The sequence below is a fragment of the Podarcis bocagei genome (assembly GCF_964188305.1).
Source record: "Podarcis bocagei genome assembly, chromosome: 6".
NCBI lineage: Eukaryota > Metazoa > Chordata > Lepidosauria > Squamata > Lacertidae > Podarcis > Podarcis bocagei.
The window spans coordinates 53,738,601-53,761,820 of NC_138130.1; the positions used below are offsets into that span (position 1 = coordinate 53,738,601).

Below are 23,220 nucleotides of genomic sequence, written 5' to 3' on the forward strand. Positions count from 1 at the left end.
TAATGGTAGAGATAAGGGGAAAGCAGTGAATTGCTTATTTTAAAAATGCTTTGAAATTCCTCCCTTTAGGATATATTTGTGTAAATAATGCTAAAAACAAGAAATGGAGCCAAAGGGTGAGCTATAGGCAAGCTGTGTGATACAATGAGATGGCTCTAGTGCTCCTAACTGCGGAGTGAATGCTACAGAGACAGTGTGCCTGAACAGCACCCTACTATTTCTCTACCCAAGGAGGTAGGGTAGGTAAAGTGGTAATGACACCACTGTTGGGAGAGCAGCTCTGTATGCATGAGCAGAAGGGACTTCCACAAGCCTTAGCCTCGTATGCTTGACACCTCTCACATGGCCAGGAGAACTTAAGTGACAGCAGAGCTTAGTTTAACCATTAACTTATCATTACATATGGACCTGAAACTCTGGTGGTGATTGTTGCTGCTGTTATTATTATTATTATTACTTATTGTATGAAACCCTTCCCATAAGGCAGGCTTCCTTAAACTCGGCCCTCCAGATGTTCTTGGCCTACAACTCCCATGATCCCCAGCTAACAGGACCAGTGGTCAGGGATGATGGGAATCGTAGTCTCAAAACATCTGGAGGACTGAGTTTGAGGAAGCCTGCCATAAGGCATCTCAAAGTGATTCCCAATACAGATTGGAAACAAACTCTGGTTTACTGGTTACTTAACAAGCCAGCTTGTGACTTGTTTAGAAATGTACTGCTAAGCCATGGTCTAGTATTACATGCAGACTGGAAATTTAGCTATGGCCACCCACTGGGATGGCTTTGAGTTCAGAGCAATTCACAGAACATAAGGCGATCAATTGCTACTAGCCACAATGGTGGTGTTCTATCCCTAGTATCTCAAAGGAAGTAAGCATCTCAATAGCAGTTTCCTGGGAATCACAAGTGCTATTGCACCCAGCCCCTGTTTGTGGGCTTCCTACTGGCATCTGTTTGGCTACTGTGAAAAGAGGATCCTGGAATACGTTCTTACCTGTATTCGTTAGTATAATCAAAATCTTGTTTGTTATGGGTTGGCTTTAGGAAGTTGCATTCGATAATCCCAACTACACCTACTCCCATGTTGTTTGCCTGCAAAGGGGTGGTGGTGGGGTGGGGGAAGCATATAGACAAGGAAGATATACCAACGTTTTCACCAAGAACACAAATTTCCAGTATTTTAAACAAATATTTATACACGTATACAAGTTCCATCACAAAAGATGCCAGAACAGGTATTATCCCAAGTTCAATTGCTTGGATAAAGAACTTCTTGAAGATGAAGTTTATTGTTTTAACTTCTAAGCAAGCCTCTGCTACCCGTTTAGAATTTCTACTTAAAAGTAAATGGGAGGTTGAGAAGCGACTTAGAATTTGGAGCTAGGTATTGGGGTAGATTGGTTTCAGACTTATTAGTCAAAGTTGGGAATGGCAACATTCAACATGAAGCAGTTAATCAGAACACAGTGGATACACATACAGCTCTGTCAGTTTAAGCATCACAGTGCTTTCAGTGACAGTAGTTCTTTTTGGGGGGGCTGTTATTAGGTTGTTCTTGTTTTTACTTTGATTATGTATTTTGCATTTTTATATTGTAATTTTATCCTGTGAACCGCCCTGAGCCCTGCAGGTATAGGGCAGTATATCAATTCAATAAATAATAACAACAACAGTTTCTTGCAGAGGGGGGGAAATGGCTGGAAAGAAAAATGTGCAGTAAAGAAGGATGAAATGTTAACAAAATGACTGCAAAAAAGAATTCTCAGCCTTGTGTTTTAGATGTCAAAAACAGCCCTTGGCTGCCCCCAGAATGCAAGACTTTACTAAATGAGCTGCTGCGATGTCATTGAATGTTTACAACTTGCTTCTCAGAGAATGACAAGGATTTTCAAAAATTTGCAGGAAACCGTTTTGATTAAAAGACAGTTTTTTGTTGGTGTAGAAACCATTTTTATAATGTTTTAAATATTGAGGGGGGATTTCTCTGTTTTTTAAAAAAAATAGTAATTTAAAGAACAGCTATCTTAAAATTAATCTGACTATAAGCATGTTAAACCTACATGTTAAACCTACATGCAGGTGTAAACAAAACTCCTGAAACAATGGCTCTATGTCGAACACACTGAGTTAAAAGACTGCCCCTTTTTGCAGTTTGCAAAAAATTGGGGGCAGTTAGCTACTTTGTGTTTCTTGGATGGGGGTGAGATTGGGGCAAGGCAAGAATTAGGCAGTACAGTAGAAAGAAAGGAGTAGAAGTGAAACAGAACATGGAGTAGAGTAATCACTCTGTTTAGTCATTAATTTAAATATTTTAATGTATAGATTGAGCAGATCAATTTCTATGCATCCTTGTTTAGTAAATACGTTAACATACTAATGGATAATTTAAAATGCTGATTTAAGTGGCAGTGCTTTAAATTCAGTCCACCGCGCATTGAAAATACACAAAAATGGAATTTTACATCAACAAGACTAACTATAACAAGTTTCAATTAAAGTGTGGAAAGATGAACTACTGCTATATGAACTTCTCTCACCTTTTGCTGGTAGCCTACTCTTTCATAAGCCTTGATTAGTCTGTTTCTGTGGTACATCATCATTCCATAGTGATCTTTATTTCGACAGTTGAATCCAAAAGTAATTCTTACAGTTTTGGGCTTATTTGTGTAAGTTAGGGAAAATATCAAAATATGGTTCTCTTCATACTGAATAGTCATTCTAAACAGAGCTGTCTAAAAAGATAATTCCACTAGCCCCCAAGAATGTGAAAGAGTATTAACCATTAATACAAGTTACAGTACAAAATATAATAATCATTTTGTATATAGTAAAATAAATATATTGTATTTGAAAATAGATAGGTTTTTCTCTGAAAAAAACTCCATGATTACACCGGAGAAGACTCAGAACTTTCAAATTAAACTACAAATTAAAGGAAAGTTAGTTAGATAAAGCCTTTAATAAAGGGAATTATAATTTGTGAAGAAATATCTTAACAACTCCCCCCCCCCCCTGTTTTATGAACAGTAGCAATTTCTGATGTTGTATTGATTATCTTACAAAATGGATCCAAAGCTGTTGGGTTGAAACAAGCAACAGACGAATGGCAGGTGTCATACGGGAGGCATCTACCGAGCATGTCTCGGCGAGTCCCTTTTATTGAATATTACAGCATTGCCACATATGTGCTTGTTCCTGATTGGTTAACACAAATACAATACAAGGGTTGCATATAGGCATTAATCATCAATAGATTAAAGGTTGGAAAAGGGAACACATAGTTAGACAGGTATGAAATCCTCCTTGTTACTAGTGATTGATTACTTATTACTAGTGATTGATATTGCATGTCTTAATAAACTATTACTAGTGATTGATATTGCATGACTTGAAAGAGCATAACAATCGCATTCCGTAGATATGGTCAACAATGCGTTAAGAACAGCTCAGGGTATGATGAACTCAATGTGAACTGATCACTCCCAGACTCATGTGCAGAGGCAGAACTTCCCATCACAAAGCCAGCGAGTTTAGCCAAACGGAGTAAAACGAAATTTAGGAATAAAAAACTATGCTTGCATAACACCGCTCCAATCCTAAAGTTGGTGACAAACCTAAGACCAATTTATTTCATTTAAAACTTAATATTCTATCCTATGGATCAGTTGCTTGTGTTCTTCAATACAGTTCTGGAACAACTGAGCTTACTTCTGTATGCATATTGATATTAAAATAAAAAGGGATGATTATAATTTTGTTCACTGACTAGCAAACTTTCACATTCTAACCAGTGACCATAACCATTTTTTTTTAAAAAAAGAACTGCAACTATTTAGCAACTGCTTTCCTTTGCTGGCTGCCACTAACATAGGACTCTTGGTCACTCAAATTCCACCAGTCCTACTACTTTTGTTGATGGACTCGCCTCTAGCCTTTCCAGTTCTGTGCCCCATTTTGTGGGTTAGATTGGACATTATCCTTGTTCGCTTTTACTATATATCACCTTGGGACAACTATATAGAAGGCACTACTAGAGCTGAGTGGTAATCCTTTGCTTTTTTAATACCTCCCCCCCCCCAATTCATGTTATTAGGCTGTATACCATAGCCACTGCCAAAGCAACGAGAGACATGAGGTGATACACTACTATTGGGTCTTTCTAAAGAAGAGAGATATGCATGTACTTTGGATTTTTTTCACCTATGAAGCAATAGCAGGTAAGCCTAAATGGGAATGTTTCTGCAACATATCACAAATTACGACAAAGCTTCCTGCTTAAAATCATGCTTAAAATCTGAGCTGATAGTGGAACCAAGTGGGAAGAGAGGTGAAGAGACAAAGGTTTCACGTGTACTTGGCCAGCCATTCTTGGTCAGTCTGCAGCAGCCCACAGTCAAAGGATACAGCCAGAAACTTTGGCCTGTAAACATCTCGCTCTATGTGAGCAAGGCTTTTGGAGACTAGTTGCGTTTGTACTTTCTGTCCTCTTATAATTATTTGCATCCTTGGTTTTAAATATAAGATACTGCAATAAGCCTGAAATGGAAAGGAAAGTACATAGTTAATTTTTCATACATTTTGCAAGCTAAAAGAAAACAAGTAACAAGTTTTCAGCATACAGCTTGTAAAATACGTAAATTGGAGTTCTATCCAAATTTTGCAAATTTAAGTCAAATGATATTAAGCAAGCAATCAGAACTCACATGGCACTTTAAACATGTGTCCAGATTATACATAGTGTTAAGCACTGGATTCTGCATGTGTGGGACAGAACAGCGAGACACTGGCAGATACAGTGATTAGTAAGGTGTCTGCTGATTATTAAATAGAAAATTATTCAGTCCCCCTTCTGTAAAACCACCAGCATCAGAGAGAGTCCATCACAGTACACTTGTAGACTATTTCAGCCAGGAAGAATGCCCATTTGCACAGTGCAATTTCATTTCATCATCTTTGGCTATAAGTCTTATAACTTAGTGAAATAGAATAAATGAACTTTTAATATAAGCATATTTTAACAGTGATTTTTTTTAGGGTCCAATGAGAAAAGAACAGCTGTGATGATTCTGGATATAATACCACGTACAGACATAGGAGAATAACATTACAACCAATAGGAAAAAAATGAATAGTAAGCATTACCCGTAATGAATAATCACTTTCAGGAACAATCTGATCTTGTCTCTCTTGTTTTTTATATCCTCTTTTCCCTGTTAGTTCATCTAAATCTGCAGGAATCCTAATATCGTATTTATCTGTATCGAAATCAAATTCTGTTTGTTCGTTTTTCTCTCTGTGGAAGGACATTTAAAGAAACTTGAATTTAAACAATACTATATATAAATACAACAATAGCAGTCCTCAGTAATCAGCACCATTTAAAGTATTATTAAACATTTCTCTGAAGTCGTAGCCTAACAACTTCTGGAGGGTACATCATTATCTCTCCTTGATTTAGGGTATGCTGCTACATATTAACTACCGGTACATACTTCTAACTAGACAGGGAAATTAAACCAGAGCACCTGGACTCTGTTAGCAATACTATAGCCATCTTAAAAACATAAAATACATTTCTGTATTTTTGCATTTCTGAAGCCAACTGACGATTCCCAGGTAAGATCTTCCCTCTATTGTGTGGGCAGGTAGTCCCTCCCCCTACCTGACCTGATCACCTTGGCAGCACTTCCCCAGGCGGGATTGGGCAACTGACGGAGGTAGGCGGAGACCTCCAGGTATCCTACCTGGGGGGAGACAAAGCCAAGCCTGTGCTAATGGTGCCGCATAGGGTCCAGGGGCTGCCCGCGACCACGCAAATGACGCCCCCCCATTTAATGTGGGGAGCGGTCATTTTGACTCTACAGAGTTTCCTGACGAAAGTAGATCAGGCTAGTCAACTTAGCAGAGAGCCCCATTTGTTGTTTTATATGCTTATTTTATGCCTCTCATACACAACTGAGAACTCTGTCTATTGGGTGTTGATAGAATATTAATTATCCTGAAATCAAAGTGGAACCAAATCTCTGTTAACTTAAGTCTTTGTCCTCTGAAAGGCATGGCCAAAACAGTCAATTGACTTGATGGCAAGGAGAAATAGCATAATGGACAAAACCTTTTAGCGCTGTATACTTACATATGCCAAGAATGCTATGGAAGAAACCTGGGTGTTTGTCCTTTAACCATTTGCATTCTGGGATATTCAGTTGCCAGCAATGAAATGGGAGACTATTTAGCATCTTCCAACTATTCCAACTACGTATATATAGTTGGTAAAGCATGCTACACTTTATCCTTGGCTTCTATTCTGTAGGAATATGGCCCGTTTTTCTTTCACTAAATAGTGTTGAATTTCACTTTGCGAATATTATTTCATTCATTCTGCTTTTTCCTCCTTCATTGTATTGTTGAATTTTTTAATTGTTAAAAATAAATTATTGAATTTGCCTTATGCTTTATATTGCTTGAGGGACATGTCTCATACTATAATATCTTAGGAAACAGGGAAAATGCAAAGCCTAGTGATCCTTAGATTTCACCATTGTTAGATACTCCTTGAAAAGTGGCAATAGCTGGAAATGATCCTAAATGATTTCCCCTTTAGCATGGGAAGAATACATAGCTCTCTGGTCCCATGGTGAATGAAAATATGGAAAGGAAAGCTTTAATTTCTGCTGGTGAAAACAGCATGCACGGTAGAGAAGTTGTGCGCATTTATCACTAGAGAGAGCCATTTCCCTATTCAGAATATACCTGCAATTTGGGGAAAATATAATGTAAAAAGTGGCCCTTTCATGGTCTGCAATTATAAAATTTGTTTCAAGGGAACGTATTTTAGATGTTTGAAGCAAAGTTAATTTCCATGTTCACTTTACTACACTAAAAGCACATGGTGAAACTTCCCCCAAGACTCAGAGGGACCTGTGTCAAGTGGTTCTTGGGAAACATTTTTCATGGGAGTTCATCCCAGATTGCTTGATTCATCCATGATTAACATTAGAATTTGAAGTAAGGTAGATGGGGTGAAGTAAATAAAATGTGTCCTAAAAGAAATATGAACAATAAAGCAGTAACATGTAATGCTTTGTTTAAGCCTTATCAATTTTGTGCAACCATATCAAATTAGCACACATCAATGCCTCATTACCAGCTCAACTATTAACAGTGGATTTTCTCTCACCTTCGAAGGTTCCAAATAATTATTCTTGTTCCTTTTTTCCCTATAATGGCATCAAGCTCTGCAAGCAGCTCCTCTTCAGTAGGAAACAGAGAATGTTCCAGGATAGCCTTCAAGCTGGCTGCTGATTTCTCACGTTTCATTAATTCCCGTATATTATATTAAGGAATTGGCATATTTAAGAACTGTTAAACCTTGCTCAGATAGCTTATAGCCTTTTCCATCTAAATCTCTCCTGAATGAATAAACTGATGAGCATTTATTGTGCAGCTGCCACTTAAAAGTCCACCCCATAACTATTTTACTGTTTCAATCAAATTAACAGCTGGTCATCTTAAGTCTGTGACCACACGGCAACTTTAACATTACCATGTTCCTGAAGTAGTCTGGAAATCTTGGCTCACCACCAGACCCTCCAGAGGTCCCTAGCTCTACAAGAGACTATATACAACCACAATGAAATATTTAAAACTGTGATCCTATGGTAATCGGTTATGTGTAATAATGTTGTTACAAACCATAATGCATATAATTAAATGGAACACATCTATTGTCAGCTTAGTCTTTTAACCTGCCTTTCATACTGCATGCTCCTATTTACCGTATTTTTCGCCCCATAAGACGCACCGGCCCATAAGACGCACCTAGATTTTAGGGGGGGAAATGAAGGAAAAAATTTTTATTTCCCCCCCAGGTGCGCTGCGCTACACCAGGAGCTTGGGGCGTGCGGAGCTCAGCGCGCCCCAAGCTTCTGCGTGCCGGCAAGGTCTCCGCTAGCGTGGGAGAGCCGGCGCCTCTCCCAGGGCTAGCGGACCCCTGCGCTAATCCAGAAGCTTGGGGCGTGCTGAGGTCAGCGCGCCCCAAGCTTCTGCATGCCGGCAAGCAGTCCGCTGCCGCCCCAAGCCTTGCGCACCCGGCGGGACCTCCTGCCGGGTGCGGGAGGCTTGGGGCGGCAGCGGACTGCTTGCCGGCATGCAGAAGCTTGGGGCGCGCTGACCTCAGCACGCCCCAAGCTTCTAGGTGCGCGCAAGCAGTCCGCTGCCGCCCCAAGCCTTGCGCACCCGGCGGGACCTCCTGCCGGGTGCGGGAGGCTTGGGGCGGCAGCGGACTGCTTGCCGGCATGCAGAAGCTTGGGGCGCGCTGACCTCAGCACGCCCCAAGCTTCTAGGTGCGCGCAAGCAGTCCGCTGCCGCCCCAAGCCTTGCGCACCCTGCCTTCAGGGCGCCCGACGCTCCGAGAAGCAGGCTGCTATCCGCAGCCTAGGCAACCCTGTGGGACCTCCCACAGGGCTGCCTGGGCGGCGGAATTGTTCCCGAAGCGTCGGGCACTCTGCCTTCAGGGCGCCCGACGCTCTGAGAAGCAGGCTGCTATCCGCAGCCTAGGCAGCCCTGCGGGACCTCCCACAGGGCTGCCTGGGCTGCGGAATGGTTCCCGAAGCGTCGGGCGCTCTGCCTTCAGGGCGCTCGACGCTGCGAGAAGCAGGCTGCTATCCGCAGCCTAGGCAGCCCTGCGGGACCTCCCACAGGGCTGCCTGGGCTGCGGAATGGTTCCCGAAGCGTCGGGCGCTCTGCCTTCAGGGCGCTCGACGCTGCGAGAAGCAGGCTGCTATCCGCAGCCTAGGCAGCCCTGTGGGACCTCCCACAGGGCTGCCTGGGCGGCGGAATGGTTCCCGAAGCGTCGGGCGCTCTGCCTTCAGGGCGCTCGACGCTGCGAGAAGCAGGCTGCTATCCGCAGCCTAGGCAGCCCTGTGGGACCTCCCACAGGGCTGCCTGGGCTGCGGAATGGTTCCCGAAGCGTCGGGCGCTCTGCCTTCAGGGCGCTCGACGCTGCGAGAAGCAGGCTGCTATCCGCAGCCTAGGCAGCCCTGTGGGACCTCCCACAGGGCTGCCTGGGCGGCGGAATGGTTCCCGAAGCGTCGGGCGCTCTGCCTTCAGGGCGCCCGACGCTCCGAGAAGCAGGCTGCTATCCGCAGCCTAGGCAACCCTGTGGGACCTCCCACAGGGCTGCCTGGGCGGCGGATATCTTCCTGAAGCCTGGAGAGCGAGAGGGGTCGGTGCGCACCGACCCCTCTCGCTCTTCAAGCTTCAGCGAAAGCCTGCATTCGCCCCATAAGACGCACCCAGATTTTCCCTTCATTTTTGGAGGGGAAAAAGTGCGTCTTATGGGGCGAAAAATACGGTAATAGGTATGACTGTACTTTTCTAGTTCCAGCCTAGGAAAAAACTCTAATTTTCTGCTGCTGCTGTTTACTTCCTTTCAACCTTACAATTTTGTGTCATAAATTTATATGCTGCCCTTCAATGTAATTTCCCCCTGGCAGCTTACAATAAAAAATACTAAAGAGACCTGCAACAAAATGTTGCAGCGAGGAGTGCCCTGTTGATTTTACAGCCAGCTATGCTCTCCTTAGCATACTCCATTCCATTCCATCTCCCACAACAGCCACTGAGCAGCCAGTGGAAACTGAGCATACTAAATCATCATTGGCCCTCTCTCTTTTTGGAGGGGTGGGACACTTTTTTCTATAGTGGTATCTCGGTTCTCGAACTTAAACTGTTCCAAGAGTCCTTTCGACTCCCAAAACCATTCAAAAACCAAGATGTGGCTTCCAATTGAGTGCAGAAGCAGCGTCGGGTGTTCGGCTTCTGAAAAACGTTCACAAACCAAAACACTTACTTCTGGGTTTGTGGCGTTTGGGAGCCAATATGTTTGGCAACTAAGCCGTTCGGGAACTATGGTTTGACTGCACTTCTGAGTTCTGTTTTATTATATATAAACATGTGTCTTTAGAAGAGGCTGCAGTGATTGTTGGACTGTGATAGGTGTAAATCACCTGACATCATTATGTCAGGTGACCAAGAGGTGGGTGATCAGGTCCACCTGTCAAAGCTGGCGTGCAGTGAGTGGTGGTGGATTAGGATAAGGTCCACTAGTCAGATCCAGTTTGCCACCTGTGATATATATGTTTAGAGGTAGAACAATAAAATCATAGAACAAAAAATAAAGCCTAGTAACATAAAACTAGTTAACATTAATCTCTTCAAGAGTTAAAAGTCTGAGAATAGAAATAGCTATTCATCTAGCACCGAGGAGACATTAGCATAGACCCCAAGCCAAGCTTCTGTGGTGAGAGACTTAAATTCTATTGGAATACAGTACTGGTATACAACTACTGCCCAGTATATAAGAAGTAATGCTGGAATAAGAGATCATCTTGAGAAACAGATATCCCAGATACAATCTATCACTTGGGCTGCAAAATCATTGAAAGGATATGTTTCTTGTTGAATTTTATAATGGGAACAACTACATGTTCTGCCTTCGTAACTTCCAAGAAGGTTTGTGACAACATGCCCACACTCATGATTTCTCCATTCTTGGTGAAAACAATTGCATCTTTCCCAAGGCGCATCGATCCTGATTTAAATCCATTTCCATACAATCCAACTGGAACACGGCCGTTCAATGCAACTTTGTCGCTGAAGCCAAAGCTGAAACACATGAGTTTGAAAAGATGGAAGAGGGGGAAGTGCTTATCATAATGCCGTGCTGCTTATGAGATTTGATTTAAATCAGCGGTTTCAACTACCCAAATCTGTAGTGGAGTTTAAATTAACCAGCTGCTGTTCCTAAACAGAATTCTTCTTTCAGCTTCAAACATAATGTAACACTTTATTCCTGGCTAATTCATATTTTGAGAAATACATTGTGATAATCATGATGTAGAAAAAAATGGTATCTGCTAGTGCACATTACTTGTGATGTAGACAATCTACCAGATTGTATTGGGTGTGTGGGGTGGGGGACACACTGTGCTATTTCTAGGGTAGTTTGCTCACCTTTGGGTTCCCACCCTGCTTTTGGCTCTCACCTGTGGTTCCTACAAGCTGTCAGCATGTGAAAGCGACCACACCCTGGTAACAGCTTTGGCTGGCCAGTTAAACCAGGTGATGGTAGCCGATGGGTCTCCAACCCTTGTTGAGTTATAGCTCCAGCAGATTGAGGAAACAGACCAACACAGATAGTCAGCAGCACATATACATGGCATTTCTACTTACACAAAGAGCACCCTGGATCAAGGCCACTGCATTTGCACCTGTCTCATTGTAAAATACACTTTAGACCATACAGAAGCGCCGGTATTAGTTTTTCATGGGCACATAATCACATAATTGTGAATCATTTGTGTTGTCTAAACTGAAGTACAGTTAATATTTCTCCACAACAATAAATTTGGTGTCCTAAAAATGCAACTTTCCTACATTATACTTTTACGAGCATGCAATCAAAAGCCAGAGACTGCACACACCACTAAAACTTTACCCACCTCAACATCTTATGCAACTTGTCTGCATTCATACCATTTCCATTGTCCATAAATGTTAAGCATGTGTTCTCATTTATAACAGTTTTGTCAATCCACATCTGTTTTGCATTCACATCAGGATCGTAGGCATTATCTGAGAATAAAGAGTGGTGCAAAAATTAAGAACAAGAGTAATCTTCAATAATAAAAACAAAACCACCCTGCTGGATCAGACCAGAGGTCTTATCTAGTCCAGCACCTCATTTCTCACAGTGGTCAACCAAATGCCTAAGGGGAAGTCCACAGGCAGGACAATATCATTTATTTCTGTCTTTTATTATTATTTATTGAATTTATATACCACCCTATACCTGGAGGTCTCAGGACGGTTCACAGAATAAAATCAAAATATATAGCCACAAAATAAAACAACAACCCAATAATGCCCCCCCCCGGCAAAAAACCCCCCACATTTTTAAAGGGCACTGGATGTCAATCAAATCAACCAAAGGCCTGGTTAAAAAAGAATGCTTTTGCCTGGTGCCTAAAGGTGTATAATGAGGGCGCCAAGCGAACTTCCCTGGGGAGAGCATTCCACAGATGGGGAGCCACTGCAGAGAAGGCCTGTTCTCACGTTGCCACCCTCCGGACCTCTCAAGGGGGAGGCACACGAAGAAGGGCCTCAGAAGATGATCTCAGGGTCTGGATAGATTCATATGGAAAGAGGCGGTCCAACCTGGTCTCTGAATTCTGCACTAGCTGTAGTTTCTGAACCATCTTCAGAGGCAGCCCTCCTACGCATTGCAGTAATGTAACCTTGAGGTTACCAGAGCATAGACAACAGTAGTTAGGCTATCCCTGTCCAGATAGGGGCGTAGCTGGACCACCAGCCAAAGCTTTTTATTAGGGTCTTACAGCACAACCTACTCAGAAGTAATCCCCACTGAGTTTTATGGAGTTTGCTCCCAGATAAGTGGTAATGGATTGCAGCTTTAGTTTGTTAAAGATGTAACAACCAGTTAGAAAAAACTGCTCCCGTGTAATACATTAACCAAGTATGGCTTAGCCTGCAAAAATACAATGTTGTTCACATACCTATAAGTTCAGCTGCAGCACTGAAAGGCCAGGTGTGACTGGTAGAGTTTGTGTGCAAAAATTTTGGACATAGCTGAAACAACAGAAAGTGTACACGTTAAAATCAAAATAATTAAACTTCTAGGTACATACATCTGCAATGTACATACAGATGCAGTGTTGCAATGCAAAGCAGTTACGAAGTTTTACTTTAGATAATCCATCACAAATATACACCATCTGCAAAATTCATAAAAAAGCACTGTAAGAACAAAAGAAAACATGGTACGCAGAAAGGTGCAATGCCTCATTGACTCAGAAGTGTATTGAGTTCCTGACCCAAAAGCTTTACACACCATGGGGCTCAGCTGGGGATTGGTTTCTATTTAAATAATAATAATTCTGAAGGTTTTAAGAAATTGAGCACTAAAATCCAAACACATTTATAAAAAGATAATAAAAAGCAATATCAAAAAAGAATAATATAAAATAGAATGCTTATGATCCTTACAAAACACAATTATATAAAAAGAGGAAAAATAACAAAAAGAATAGAAAAATAGATGAAAAGAACTCCTACTTCCCTATCTGACAATTATCTGAAACAACAATTATTCAAAGTCAGGAGTCAGCAACCTAAGGCCCATGGGCTGGAAGTGGCCGTTTGGCTGGCCCACGAGCCGCCCCCAAACTGAGTCACGCGCTGTGCTAAACCGGCGCAGCGCGGCATGGGGACTTGCTTCCACAGCGCCAAAAATTGCATCTGTGCAGACACCAAAAATCGTGGGTGCGCATGATCCAACCACGAAGGGATCTCTGCAGGACCGATCCGGCCCAGGCAATATAAGTCTTGCCGAGTTTCCGGTTGATTGTGCAAGCCATCAGAGTTGGGGGAAACTGCTCCAGCGCAGCAGACCCCCAAGAAAAACCTCAAATCGAGCATTTTGAGGACGTGGGATCCAGCAGGTGTCAAAAAGCGGGCTCCCCCCTCCCGGCAAGCTCTGTTTTTGAGCTCCGAGAGTGAGGGGGTCATAGCTGCGATGCATCGTACAAAACGCTTACTTTGATGATACGAAGCTGCAAGACTGTGAGGCATCAGCGGTCAATTCTTCCAACATTAAAAGCATTCAATGACTGTATTGTGAGTATCTTCTACATTTGGATTAAAATTCGGAGCTACTCTATCCCATTTTTCCATAAATTTTTGATTTGAATTGCCTCTCACGCTATTTGTCAGCTGCGCCATCTCAGCGAATTCTTGTAGCTTATATTGCCAGTTTGTTATTGTGGGGACGACTTCTTCCTTCCACCCCTTTGCCACCAAAGTCCAAGCTGCAGCCACTGCATATAAGAATACCTCTCTAAAGGTATTCAAGATGTCCCTGCCAACAATGCTTAACAGAAATGCCTTGGGTCTTTTTAAAAAGGTTATTCCAAACATTTTTTAAATTCCTCATAAATTAAACCCCATAACACTTTGATCTTCCTACATGTCCACATGTGATACATATTGCCATTACTCTCACCACACCTCCAACAAATATTCGCTAAATTTTTATACAACTTAGATAGTCTTGAGGGGGTCAGGTACCATCTGTGTTGTATCTTTAACATATTTTCTTTGACGTTATAACATGCCGTAAATTTCATATTTGTTCTCCAAAGATCTTCCCATTCGGCCATCATTATTGGAGGTCCAATATCCTGTGCCCATCTTATCATTGTTGCCTTAACCTCCTCCTCCTCCTTGAGCCGACCCCTGTTCAAAGTGTTTAACATGTGCACTCTAAATCAGTTTTCCCCCCTCTGCAGGATGTAACTTTTCCCAAATTCCCCCCCCCCCAAGTCCAGCTTTAAATTCTTGGTCATCCAGACAGCCAATATGACTCTTCTAATGTCCTTCTAGTAATCCAAACAGGTATTTCTCCAGTTTCTATATAAAAGCTCTTACAAAGTTCTTTTAAAGAGTTTCAGCAATCTCAGCCAAGTCACAGTCCAAAATTATTGCCAAATTGATATTCATCCAGTCTTCCTTCCTTGCGGTTCCTTTTCCTCCCCCTTAGATTCTCCCAGTCTTTCATCATTTTGATTCACTGGGGAAGAAGAGACGTGTTTCTTATTTCCTCTGCCTGATCTGGCATCCCCTCCAAATCGCTTTCCTCGTAAGAGACCATAGCTTGAGTTGTATTGCAATTACCTGAACTGCCAACATCACCATCTGTAGGTTGTTCATTTTTCTACGAAGTGAATTTCCCCACCACCTCAACAGAACCTTTCAGCCCTTCCACTGGTGAATGGTTTCTAAATGCACAAGTGGGTCCCCACAACCTTTTTTGCAGAGAAGGTGGGACACAGAGAACATTTTCCTTCCTTCGCCAAACTGTACCTTCCTCTCATGGTTTGCTTGGTTCACATGTAATGTGAAGCCAGCCTCTGATTTCTTTCCTACCTGGCCTACAGCAGGAAGGAGCACAGCAGGGAATTTCTAGTAGAAACTGTGTTTATGGAATACAATCTTACTCAGCTATGAGTGATCACTGAAGAGGAGGAGGAGGAGGAGGAGGAGGAGGAGGAGGAGGAGGAAGAAGAAGCTGAGAATCAAGGGGAAGTGGCATCAGTATTCAAGTCAAAGAACTGGTTGCCAGATGTGAAATATATTGACTTTTTCCCAGCTCTCCAGGGCATTTCAGGACATAAACTTTTGCAAAACGATCTAATTTGTTGGGGGATGCCCCTTGGGAGAAACGCCAGTGTTAGAAACTTGGATATACCAGCTAGGCACCAAATGGCTCCTTAAACCAAGATTACAGTCGCCAAAACGAAACATCTAGTTGCAACTGGAGCCCCCAAAGGTTTCTGTCTCCTTGGCCTTTGTGTCCTTCTCCAGTAAAGGTCATAAAGGCTAAGAGTGAAACATCTGGTACAATACAGCTTGCTGACAATAAGTTTTAGAGAACAGGATTTTGATAGGGTGGCTCCCCATCCCTCATTCTCCTCTCTAAGTGGTTTTCTGAGAATATTAGTTGCTGACTAGGAGATCACAACCTCCGCATGAATGACTCCAGAGTGCAAACATGGAAGCAGCAGCAACATGTTTTTACTAAAATCAGTTGAAAATCCACCAAGGATTGTGAAAGAAAATCCAAGACCAGACAAAGATTTACTAAAACAATACATCTCTTATGAGACATTCTATGTGTTCCCCATCAAAAGCAATGTTCTGGAAAGGGCATAATATTACTTTGTTCATCCTCCTCAGCTGTAGCTACATGCATCTGTCTTCCACCTGATGCATCATCACAGTGCAAACACAATAAAAGTGTTCGTGCCACTCCCTTTAGACTGGTTATTTAAGCCGGAAACAAAGGAAGTGAAAGGATATTAGAGTTGCCCCTCAGGCTTACCATATTTTTCGCTCTATAGGATGCACTGGACAATAGGAGGGGGAGAACAGGGGGAAAAAAGTTCTCCCCCTCTCTGCTCAGTGCCCCTTCAGTGAAGTGGCAGGAGAAACAGAGCCCCTTCCATTTCTCCTCCCACTTCACTGAAGGGGCGCTGCGCAGAGAGGGAAAACTGTGCAGCGCCTCTCCAGCGAAGCAAAGTCTGGAAAGCAAGAGGGATCGGTGTGCACTGACCCCTCCCGCTCTCCAGACGGCTATCCGCAAGCCTTCTGAGCGCAGCGAGAACTCCCGCTGCTCTCCGAAGGCTTGCGGATAGCTGCCTGGAGCCCCCGGAGCACAGCGCCAGTTCGCACTGTGCTCCAGGAGCTTCAGGCTTCAGACGGCTATCCACAAGCCTTCGGAGCGCTGCACTCTGAAGGCTTGCGGATAGCTGCCTGAAACCCCCAGAGCGGCAGTTCTCGCTGCGCTCCGGGGGCTTCAGGCTTCTCCTTTTTAGCTGCAGGGCTGGGGCAGGGGAAGCCCGAGCTTCCCCCAACCCCAGCCCCCAGAACAGGTTGGGGAGCGGTGGTCCCTTCTCCCTCCTGGGGAAAAGCCTGCAAGAGCCACTCAAAGCTTGTGGGCTTTTCCTGGGGCTTTTCCTGCCTGCCTCCCCATTGCATTCACTCCATAGGACGCACAGACTTTCCCCCTTAGTTTTTAAGAGGGAAAACGAGTATCCTATGGAGCGAAAAATACAGTAATTTGATAGGAAACCCAGCCCCTGCAGGCAGGTTGGGCTTCACAGTGTAGCAGCATGTAGGTCATATTGTGTCAAAGACTGAGTGAGCTTCAAGCAGTCTTTGCTATGCTTCTGTCCAATTTGAACAATAAGCTTGCATCTATAGTCAGCTGTTATTACAGTGGTGCCCCGCAAGACGAATGCCTCGCAAGACGAAAGGGTTTTCGTTTTTTGCGTTGCTTCGCTAGACAAATTTCCCTATGGGCTTGCTTCGCAAGACGAAAATGTCTTGCGCTTTTTTTTAAAAGCCGCTTGAAGAGGCGCAGTTGCGACGGACTGTGCTTTGCAAGACAAAAAACATTGCAAGACGAAAAGACTCGCAGAACGAATTCTTTTCGTCTTGCGAGGCACCACTGTATCTCCCCAAATCACTCTGGGAGAAATTCATTGTAGCTGTAAGGAGATTGTTCTGTCAGTGCAAGCATTTTAGCTTACCAGTGTGCTGCTCTGGGGGTTCCCTGACCTGTTCTGAGCCCATTTCCGGGGCTCAACTAGGCACACAGTAGACTTAAGTCACTCCTGGCTGCTACAGAAAAAGCAATACTCCCACCCACTCATCCACAGATAAAAATTAAACTGAAACACTCTCACCCCTCTCCCTAGCCCAGAGGTCAGCCATGCCAACCCAGGAATTTTATCTCCCTCCACTCAGATGCCTTGACTCAAGGCCAGGGACAAGTGCATTTTCCAGGGATGATGTGGCAACTCATCTCTTGCAAGGAGATGAGCAGCAAATGGAAAGCAGGGAGAAAGGACAGAAGCTTTCCTACACTGCAGTCCCAGCTGCTGCACCTCTCCTGCTGTTGCCCAGGGTCCTGAAAAGCTGAAAGCCACCCATTTCTGGCAAACTAAGAAATTATGCATAAGAGCCAATATCTTTCTAGCTGTTGCCATATTTTCGTGTGTATAGCTGTAACTTAATAAAAATTTACCAGTGATTTTAACTTGCTTAGATCACTGCCTGGTAGTTGGATGGTAGCTCCAGAAACAGATCCCTGCTGAAAGGTGCTGAGGGCATGTTTTAAACTGTCTCACAAAAAAAAAATAATAAAAATAAAAATAATCCCACAACTGAGGGAAAAAATCACATGGTGTCTATGGCATACAGTGTATTTCATCAGTTGAAGCTTATATACAGTGGTGCCTCGCAAGACGAAATTAATCCGTTCCGGAGACTTCCGGGTCAAGCGCCATCGACTAATGGTGGATTCCCTCCGAGCTCCGGAGGGAATCGGCTCCGTAAAGGACGGGTCTTGCCGCGGCGGCGACGCGGGGACCCTCAAAAACCACAGGCGCTGAAGCCTGTGGACTTGGTGGCTCGGCAGGCACCATTTGCACCCCCCGACCCGCGAAGGAGCCTTTTTAAAGGCTGCGGAGCGGGGGCCGGGGAGTGGCGTGGTGCTGAGAGTAGACCGCTACTTTTACGGAGTGAAGCCGCAAGCCATGGCCGGAGAGCGCTGACTTCTTCCTTTGATTATTTGGACCCTAAAAGCAACACCCCGTGAGTAATGCGGAAAATTGGAATTAAAAATTTTTTCCCTCTTGAATTTGGCACGATCGGGTGAGACGCTAAAAAGGAAGTCCGTCTCCCCTTTAAGTAGACACATTAAAGCAAGAACCGGATAACTAAGGTTGAGAGACTTTTCCTTTCCATGGGATATAAGTTAGTAATTTCACGATTTGGCATTATAAGTATTTGTGCTGGAGGATAAGAGTGGATGTTAAGTGCTGAAGTGCAACCCCCGGGGAGCCGGGAGCGATCTGCGAGAAAGCCTGTTGAGGAGATACAAAGAGTTTGACAGCTGTCAAACGAGCTGTCAAAGTTCAGAAAATTTGGAAAATTTGGTTTTTGTGATTTCTGCTGGTTATTTTTTGATACATTTGGATTTTAAACTGTTGGAAATAAAGAAGAAACAGAAACAAATTAATTTGACTGTTGGAATTAAGGCTGGAAGGAACACTAAGTAACTAGAATCCCTCTAGAGGGAGTTCTGAGACATTACAATGGCTGCAGATGGAAAAATACAGGCTGAGTTGGATAGAATGTTTTTTCTCTTGGGAAAATTACAAGGTCAGAGTGAAGCTATGGCTACAAATATTACAGCTTTGAATTTTAAAGTAAACAATTTTGCTGATTGTGTCAACGACTTGATGCAAGAAACCTATGCAGCTGGAAAAGAAGAGAAATGTGTTGACTTAAAGGAGGGGGAAGGAGGAGCTGAAATGCTGCAGAGGAAAAAGGAGAGCCAGAGGCCTGCAAAGATGGATTTTAAGATGAAAATTTGGTTTGAGTTAGAGAAGGAAGATTGGAGAGATCTCCCTATGGGGAGATCTGAAGACCTATGGATTACAAACTTGATTAAGATGAAAGTTGGAGCTTGTGGGACATCTGGGACATTTGGACTTAAAAGCAACAAGAAACAAGATTTGGGCTCCACTTTCGAACTTGGAGATTTGGTTGGAAGAAAATCAGATATTTTTGAGACAGAGCCTCTCCGAAACCTGAGGGTTAATATAAAGGACTACCAACAAAACCGGCAGAGAGGGACTGAGAGAGACTTAAGGGCCTCGGACGTAAGATCTCCAGGCTGAGAGCTGATGATTGAGAGATACTTTTGGGATCGAAACCGGGAAAGGGGGGGGGGAGAGTTTTGGAATCCAAAGGGTGTAACTATATGGTTTTTTCTTTTGGTATTTTGTTTTGTAATTATTATAAAAATTGGGAAATTTGTGAAAGGGAATTTGGGTCGACCTTAGAAATGGGTGTAAATGATGAGAATTGGGGTCTAAATTGAGGCTCATAAGTTAAAATTGGGCATCTGAGATGAATTAAGTATGACATTAATAAGGTAAAAGTGGGGAATAAGAACTTGCTGAGCTAATTATGGGAATTGGGATACAAGAAGGGGAGATGTGGGGAAGTCAGTGAAAGATGTCAACAAAATAAGGATTTGAAATTATATTTGTTATTTGTGTTGTGTGGTGTTATGTATGTCTATGTTTTTCTGTTTGTCTTAAAATTTGTGGAAATTTAATAAAAATGTTATATATATAAAAAGAAATTAATCCGTTCCGCGAGTCTCTTCATCTAGCGGTTTTTTCGTCTTGCGAAGCAACCCTATTAGCAGCTTAGCGCTATTAGCAGTTTAATGGCTATTAAAGGCTTAGCGGATTAGCGGCTAAAAGGCTATTAGCGGCTTAGAAAAAGGGGGGGAGCGGGAAAAAAATCGGAACACTCGCAAGACATTTTCGTCTTGCAAAACAAGCCCATAGGGAAAATCGTCTTGCGAAGCAGCTCAAAAACGGAAAACCCTTTTGTCTAGCAGGTTTTCCGTCTTGCGAGGCATTCGTCTTGCGGGGCACCACTGTACCAGTTATGGTCCCTTGCAGACAGAAACAGTGTGGCCATAACTTTGGTACCACTTACATAGCTTTACTTTTGCTTAGAGTTATTCACAGTAACCTCCAGATAGATACTGACATGCACTAGATATAGAGCTGCCTTTGAAAACTCTCCTGAAACTCTAGGACATGGGTAGGCAAACTAAGGCCCGGGGGCCGGATCCAGCCCAATCGCCTTCTAAATCCAGCCGGCGGACGGTCTGGGAATCAGTGTGTTTTTACATGAATAGAATGTGTCATTTTATTTAAAATGAATCTCTGGGTTATTTGTGGGGCATAGGAATTTGTTCATTTCCCACCCCCCAAAAAAATATAGTCCAGCCCCCCACAAGGTCTGAGGAACAGTGGACCGGCCCCCTGCTGAAAAAGTTTGCTGACCCCTGCTCTATGACTTGGTAGTCCAAACTATAGATCAGGCTTCCTCAACCTCGGTCCTCCAGATGTTTTTTGGCCTACAACTCCCATGATCCCTAGCTAGCAGGACCCAGTGGTCAGGGATGATGGGAATTATAGTCTCAAAATATCTGGAGGGCTGAGGTTGAGGAAGCCTGCTATAGACAGACTAACTAGGACCTGCCAGCAAGGAACACCTGCTACTGGGACCAGTTCAGTGTGCTGGTACAAACATATAAGGCCCAAACAGCTCAGGACCAAGTTATTTGAAAGACCACCTTACCCCTTAAATACCCAGTAGATCGCTGTGGTTTGTGAGAGCGTTTCTCCTGCAAGTTCCAAATATCTCAGAAACCCACTCCACAATAACTCAGAGCAGAGATTTTATGTGGCCACCCTTGATAGCATTCCTATCAAGATGCACACAATGTGTCTACCGAGACGAGTTGCTGTGCTCACTAGACCTGGGTATCTTCACCACAGCCAGAGCATACATTATTGCCATTTGTCAGGCAAAAGCAACACTACTCAAATCCTGCCTCTGCTGACTCCTCCCCTCGAATTGCTGAAAAGCGAAAGCTAAAAATCGGGGCAGTTTCACCCCTCCCGCGCTTCCTTCTTTCAGACTCACACGAGCACCGTATTGTGTGCGCCCCCCCTCTCACGCAGAACTTCGCCCCCACGAGGGCACAAAAGGAGCAGGCAGTATTTACAACGCGCGTGGCGACATTTCAGAGGTGTCTGGAGCCTGCAGCATTGCCAAAAGATCGCTAAATCTAGATAAGAGAGCCAAACTCCTCCGCCTTTAGGGAGATGCACGGGAAAGAGAATTTGCCTCTCCCGCAAGGATGGGATTAGCCCACCAGCGGCTGCCTCTTATTTTATTTTGCACAATTTTTTGCACAAGAGGCAACTTGGAAGGGCAGAAAGGGGTTTCCCTAAAGAGAAGCCTCGGAGCCCTTCAGCTCCGCGCTGCTGAGAGAGCAAAAGGGACAGAAACCGGGGGGGGGGGAGGGAGGAGGAGGTTCCCGCAGCCCAGGATTTGCAACCGGGCGCCCCGAGAGCGCGAAAGGCAAGAACTCGAACATCTCCACCCGCGGCGGGTAAAGCGCCTACGGGACGACACCCCAAACCTCGCCTCTGCCTCGCAAGCCCCATAAACGCAACCTGTCGCGGCACCCTGCGGAAAAAGCCGCCGCCGCCTCCCCGCCCGCTCTCACCGCACTCAGAGGAATCCCGTTCTCCTTTAGGGCCGACGCCATCTTAGCTCCTCCAGTACAAAAGCCGCTGCCGCAAAGAAGCTTCCTTTTTCCCAGGCCCCTCTTCTTCAGCGCAAGTTATTTCCGGGGAGGAGACTGGGCGGAGCTGGGGAAAAAAATCAATAAATCGCGTTTTCCCTTCGCTTTCCTTTGCGGCTGGCGCTGTTGTTGATTTGGCTCAGCCGACGATGAAACGTCACGGAGGGCCGGCCGCCGCTTGCATGGCCTTTCGGTTCCACTGTTTACGTCTTCGGCTTCCCTGCTCTGCACGTGTGTACGCAGATGCAGAGAGCGGGGAGTTCAAGTTGAAGGCATGATGCAGCGACAGTTTTTCGTAGCGGTCAGGGTGGGCTACTTCTCTGGAACGCAACCCGTGTAAAAGAGAGATTCAAGATAAGGGTGGGAGGCTAAATAGAAAGTGTCGCCTTCCGTATTTATTTAGAGAGATTTACAAGCTTCAAGAGCTCTCGAAGCGATCAGTGTACGCAAACTAGGCAGGGCCGGATGAGGCCCTAAGCTACTGAAGGTAATGGGGCCCTTTATATGTCCAGCTGCCCTTTGTCAACAACAAATTGTTGCTGCTTTTTTGTGTTGAATATATGCTACATGGTAATTTATGGACCTAATAGGTATCTAAAGCCATTTGCACGTAACAAAATATGTATTTTATCATAGTAATTGTTGAACTGAAATACAATTAAGAAGAAGTAAATTAATAGTGAAATAATTATTAAGCTCTAACTTAAAATGATTGGGGGCCCATTGATTACATCATAGGAGCCCACACAACACTCTTGCTGTATGTAGGTTTTATTTGTTTTTTATCTTATATTTTGGAAATTTGCATCCAGTTTTTTCCCCTTTACATTTTTTGGGGGGCCCCAAGAGAGTAGGGCCCTAAGCTATAGCTTGTTTAGCTTATACGTAAATCCGGCACTGAGTCTGTAGGTGAATCACAGAATTGTAGAGTTGGAAGGGACCAGCAAAGCTAAGATCCACAGCTCTAAAAAAACAATTCAAATAAAATAATTATCATTATCAAAGCTAAAATTGGTACCTTTTTAAAATGAACATAAGTAACCAAAATAGGTCTGTGTAGAAGCCATACCTTTGAGTACAGTACATACCCCCTGCCAAGAATTCTGGGAATTCTGGTTTAGCCCTCTCGGAGCTACAATTCCCAGCACTCTTTGCAAACTATAAATTTAAGGCACTTTTATGCCACTTAAAGGGTCATGGAGAATCCTTGGAACTGTAGTTTAAGGTGCAGTTCTTGGCACCCTTAGCAGACTGCAGTTCCCAGAATTCTCTATGACTGTTACAAATGGTATAATAGTGCTTTATCTCCATTGTGTGGGTGATACGTAAAGAAAAGTTCCTTTCTAATATTCCTAGATTTGAGGGTTGTTTTGAAAAAGATTTTCAAGCCT

The 23,220-nt window shown here is 43.8% G+C and overlaps 1 protein-coding gene across 1 annotated transcript in view; it reads right to left on the bottom strand.

The window, feature by feature from the left end:
- The window catches only part of MORC3 (MORC family CW-type zinc finger 3), a 29,329-nt gene extending 7,074 nt beyond the window's left edge, over positions 1-22,255 (bottom strand). The window contains exons 1-9 of the mRNA XM_081198748.1: positions 21,752-22,255; positions 12,579-12,651; positions 11,505-11,637; positions 10,454-10,668; positions 7,181-7,328; positions 5,146-5,296; positions 4,408-4,539; positions 2,541-2,660; positions 998-1,095 (exon numbers count right to left, since the gene is read on the bottom strand). Of these exons, the coding sequence (XP_081054874.1) occupies positions 998-1,095; positions 2,541-2,660; positions 4,408-4,539; positions 5,146-5,296; positions 7,181-7,328; positions 10,454-10,668; positions 11,505-11,637; positions 12,579-12,651; positions 21,752-21,793 (1,112 nt within the window). The 5' untranslated portion in view covers positions 21,794-22,255. The remainder of the gene's footprint in view (positions 1-997; positions 1,096-2,540; positions 2,661-4,407; positions 4,540-5,145; positions 5,297-7,180; positions 7,329-10,453; positions 10,669-11,504; positions 11,638-12,578; positions 12,652-21,751) is intronic.
- Between the last annotated feature and the right edge of the window lie 965 nt (positions 22,256-23,220).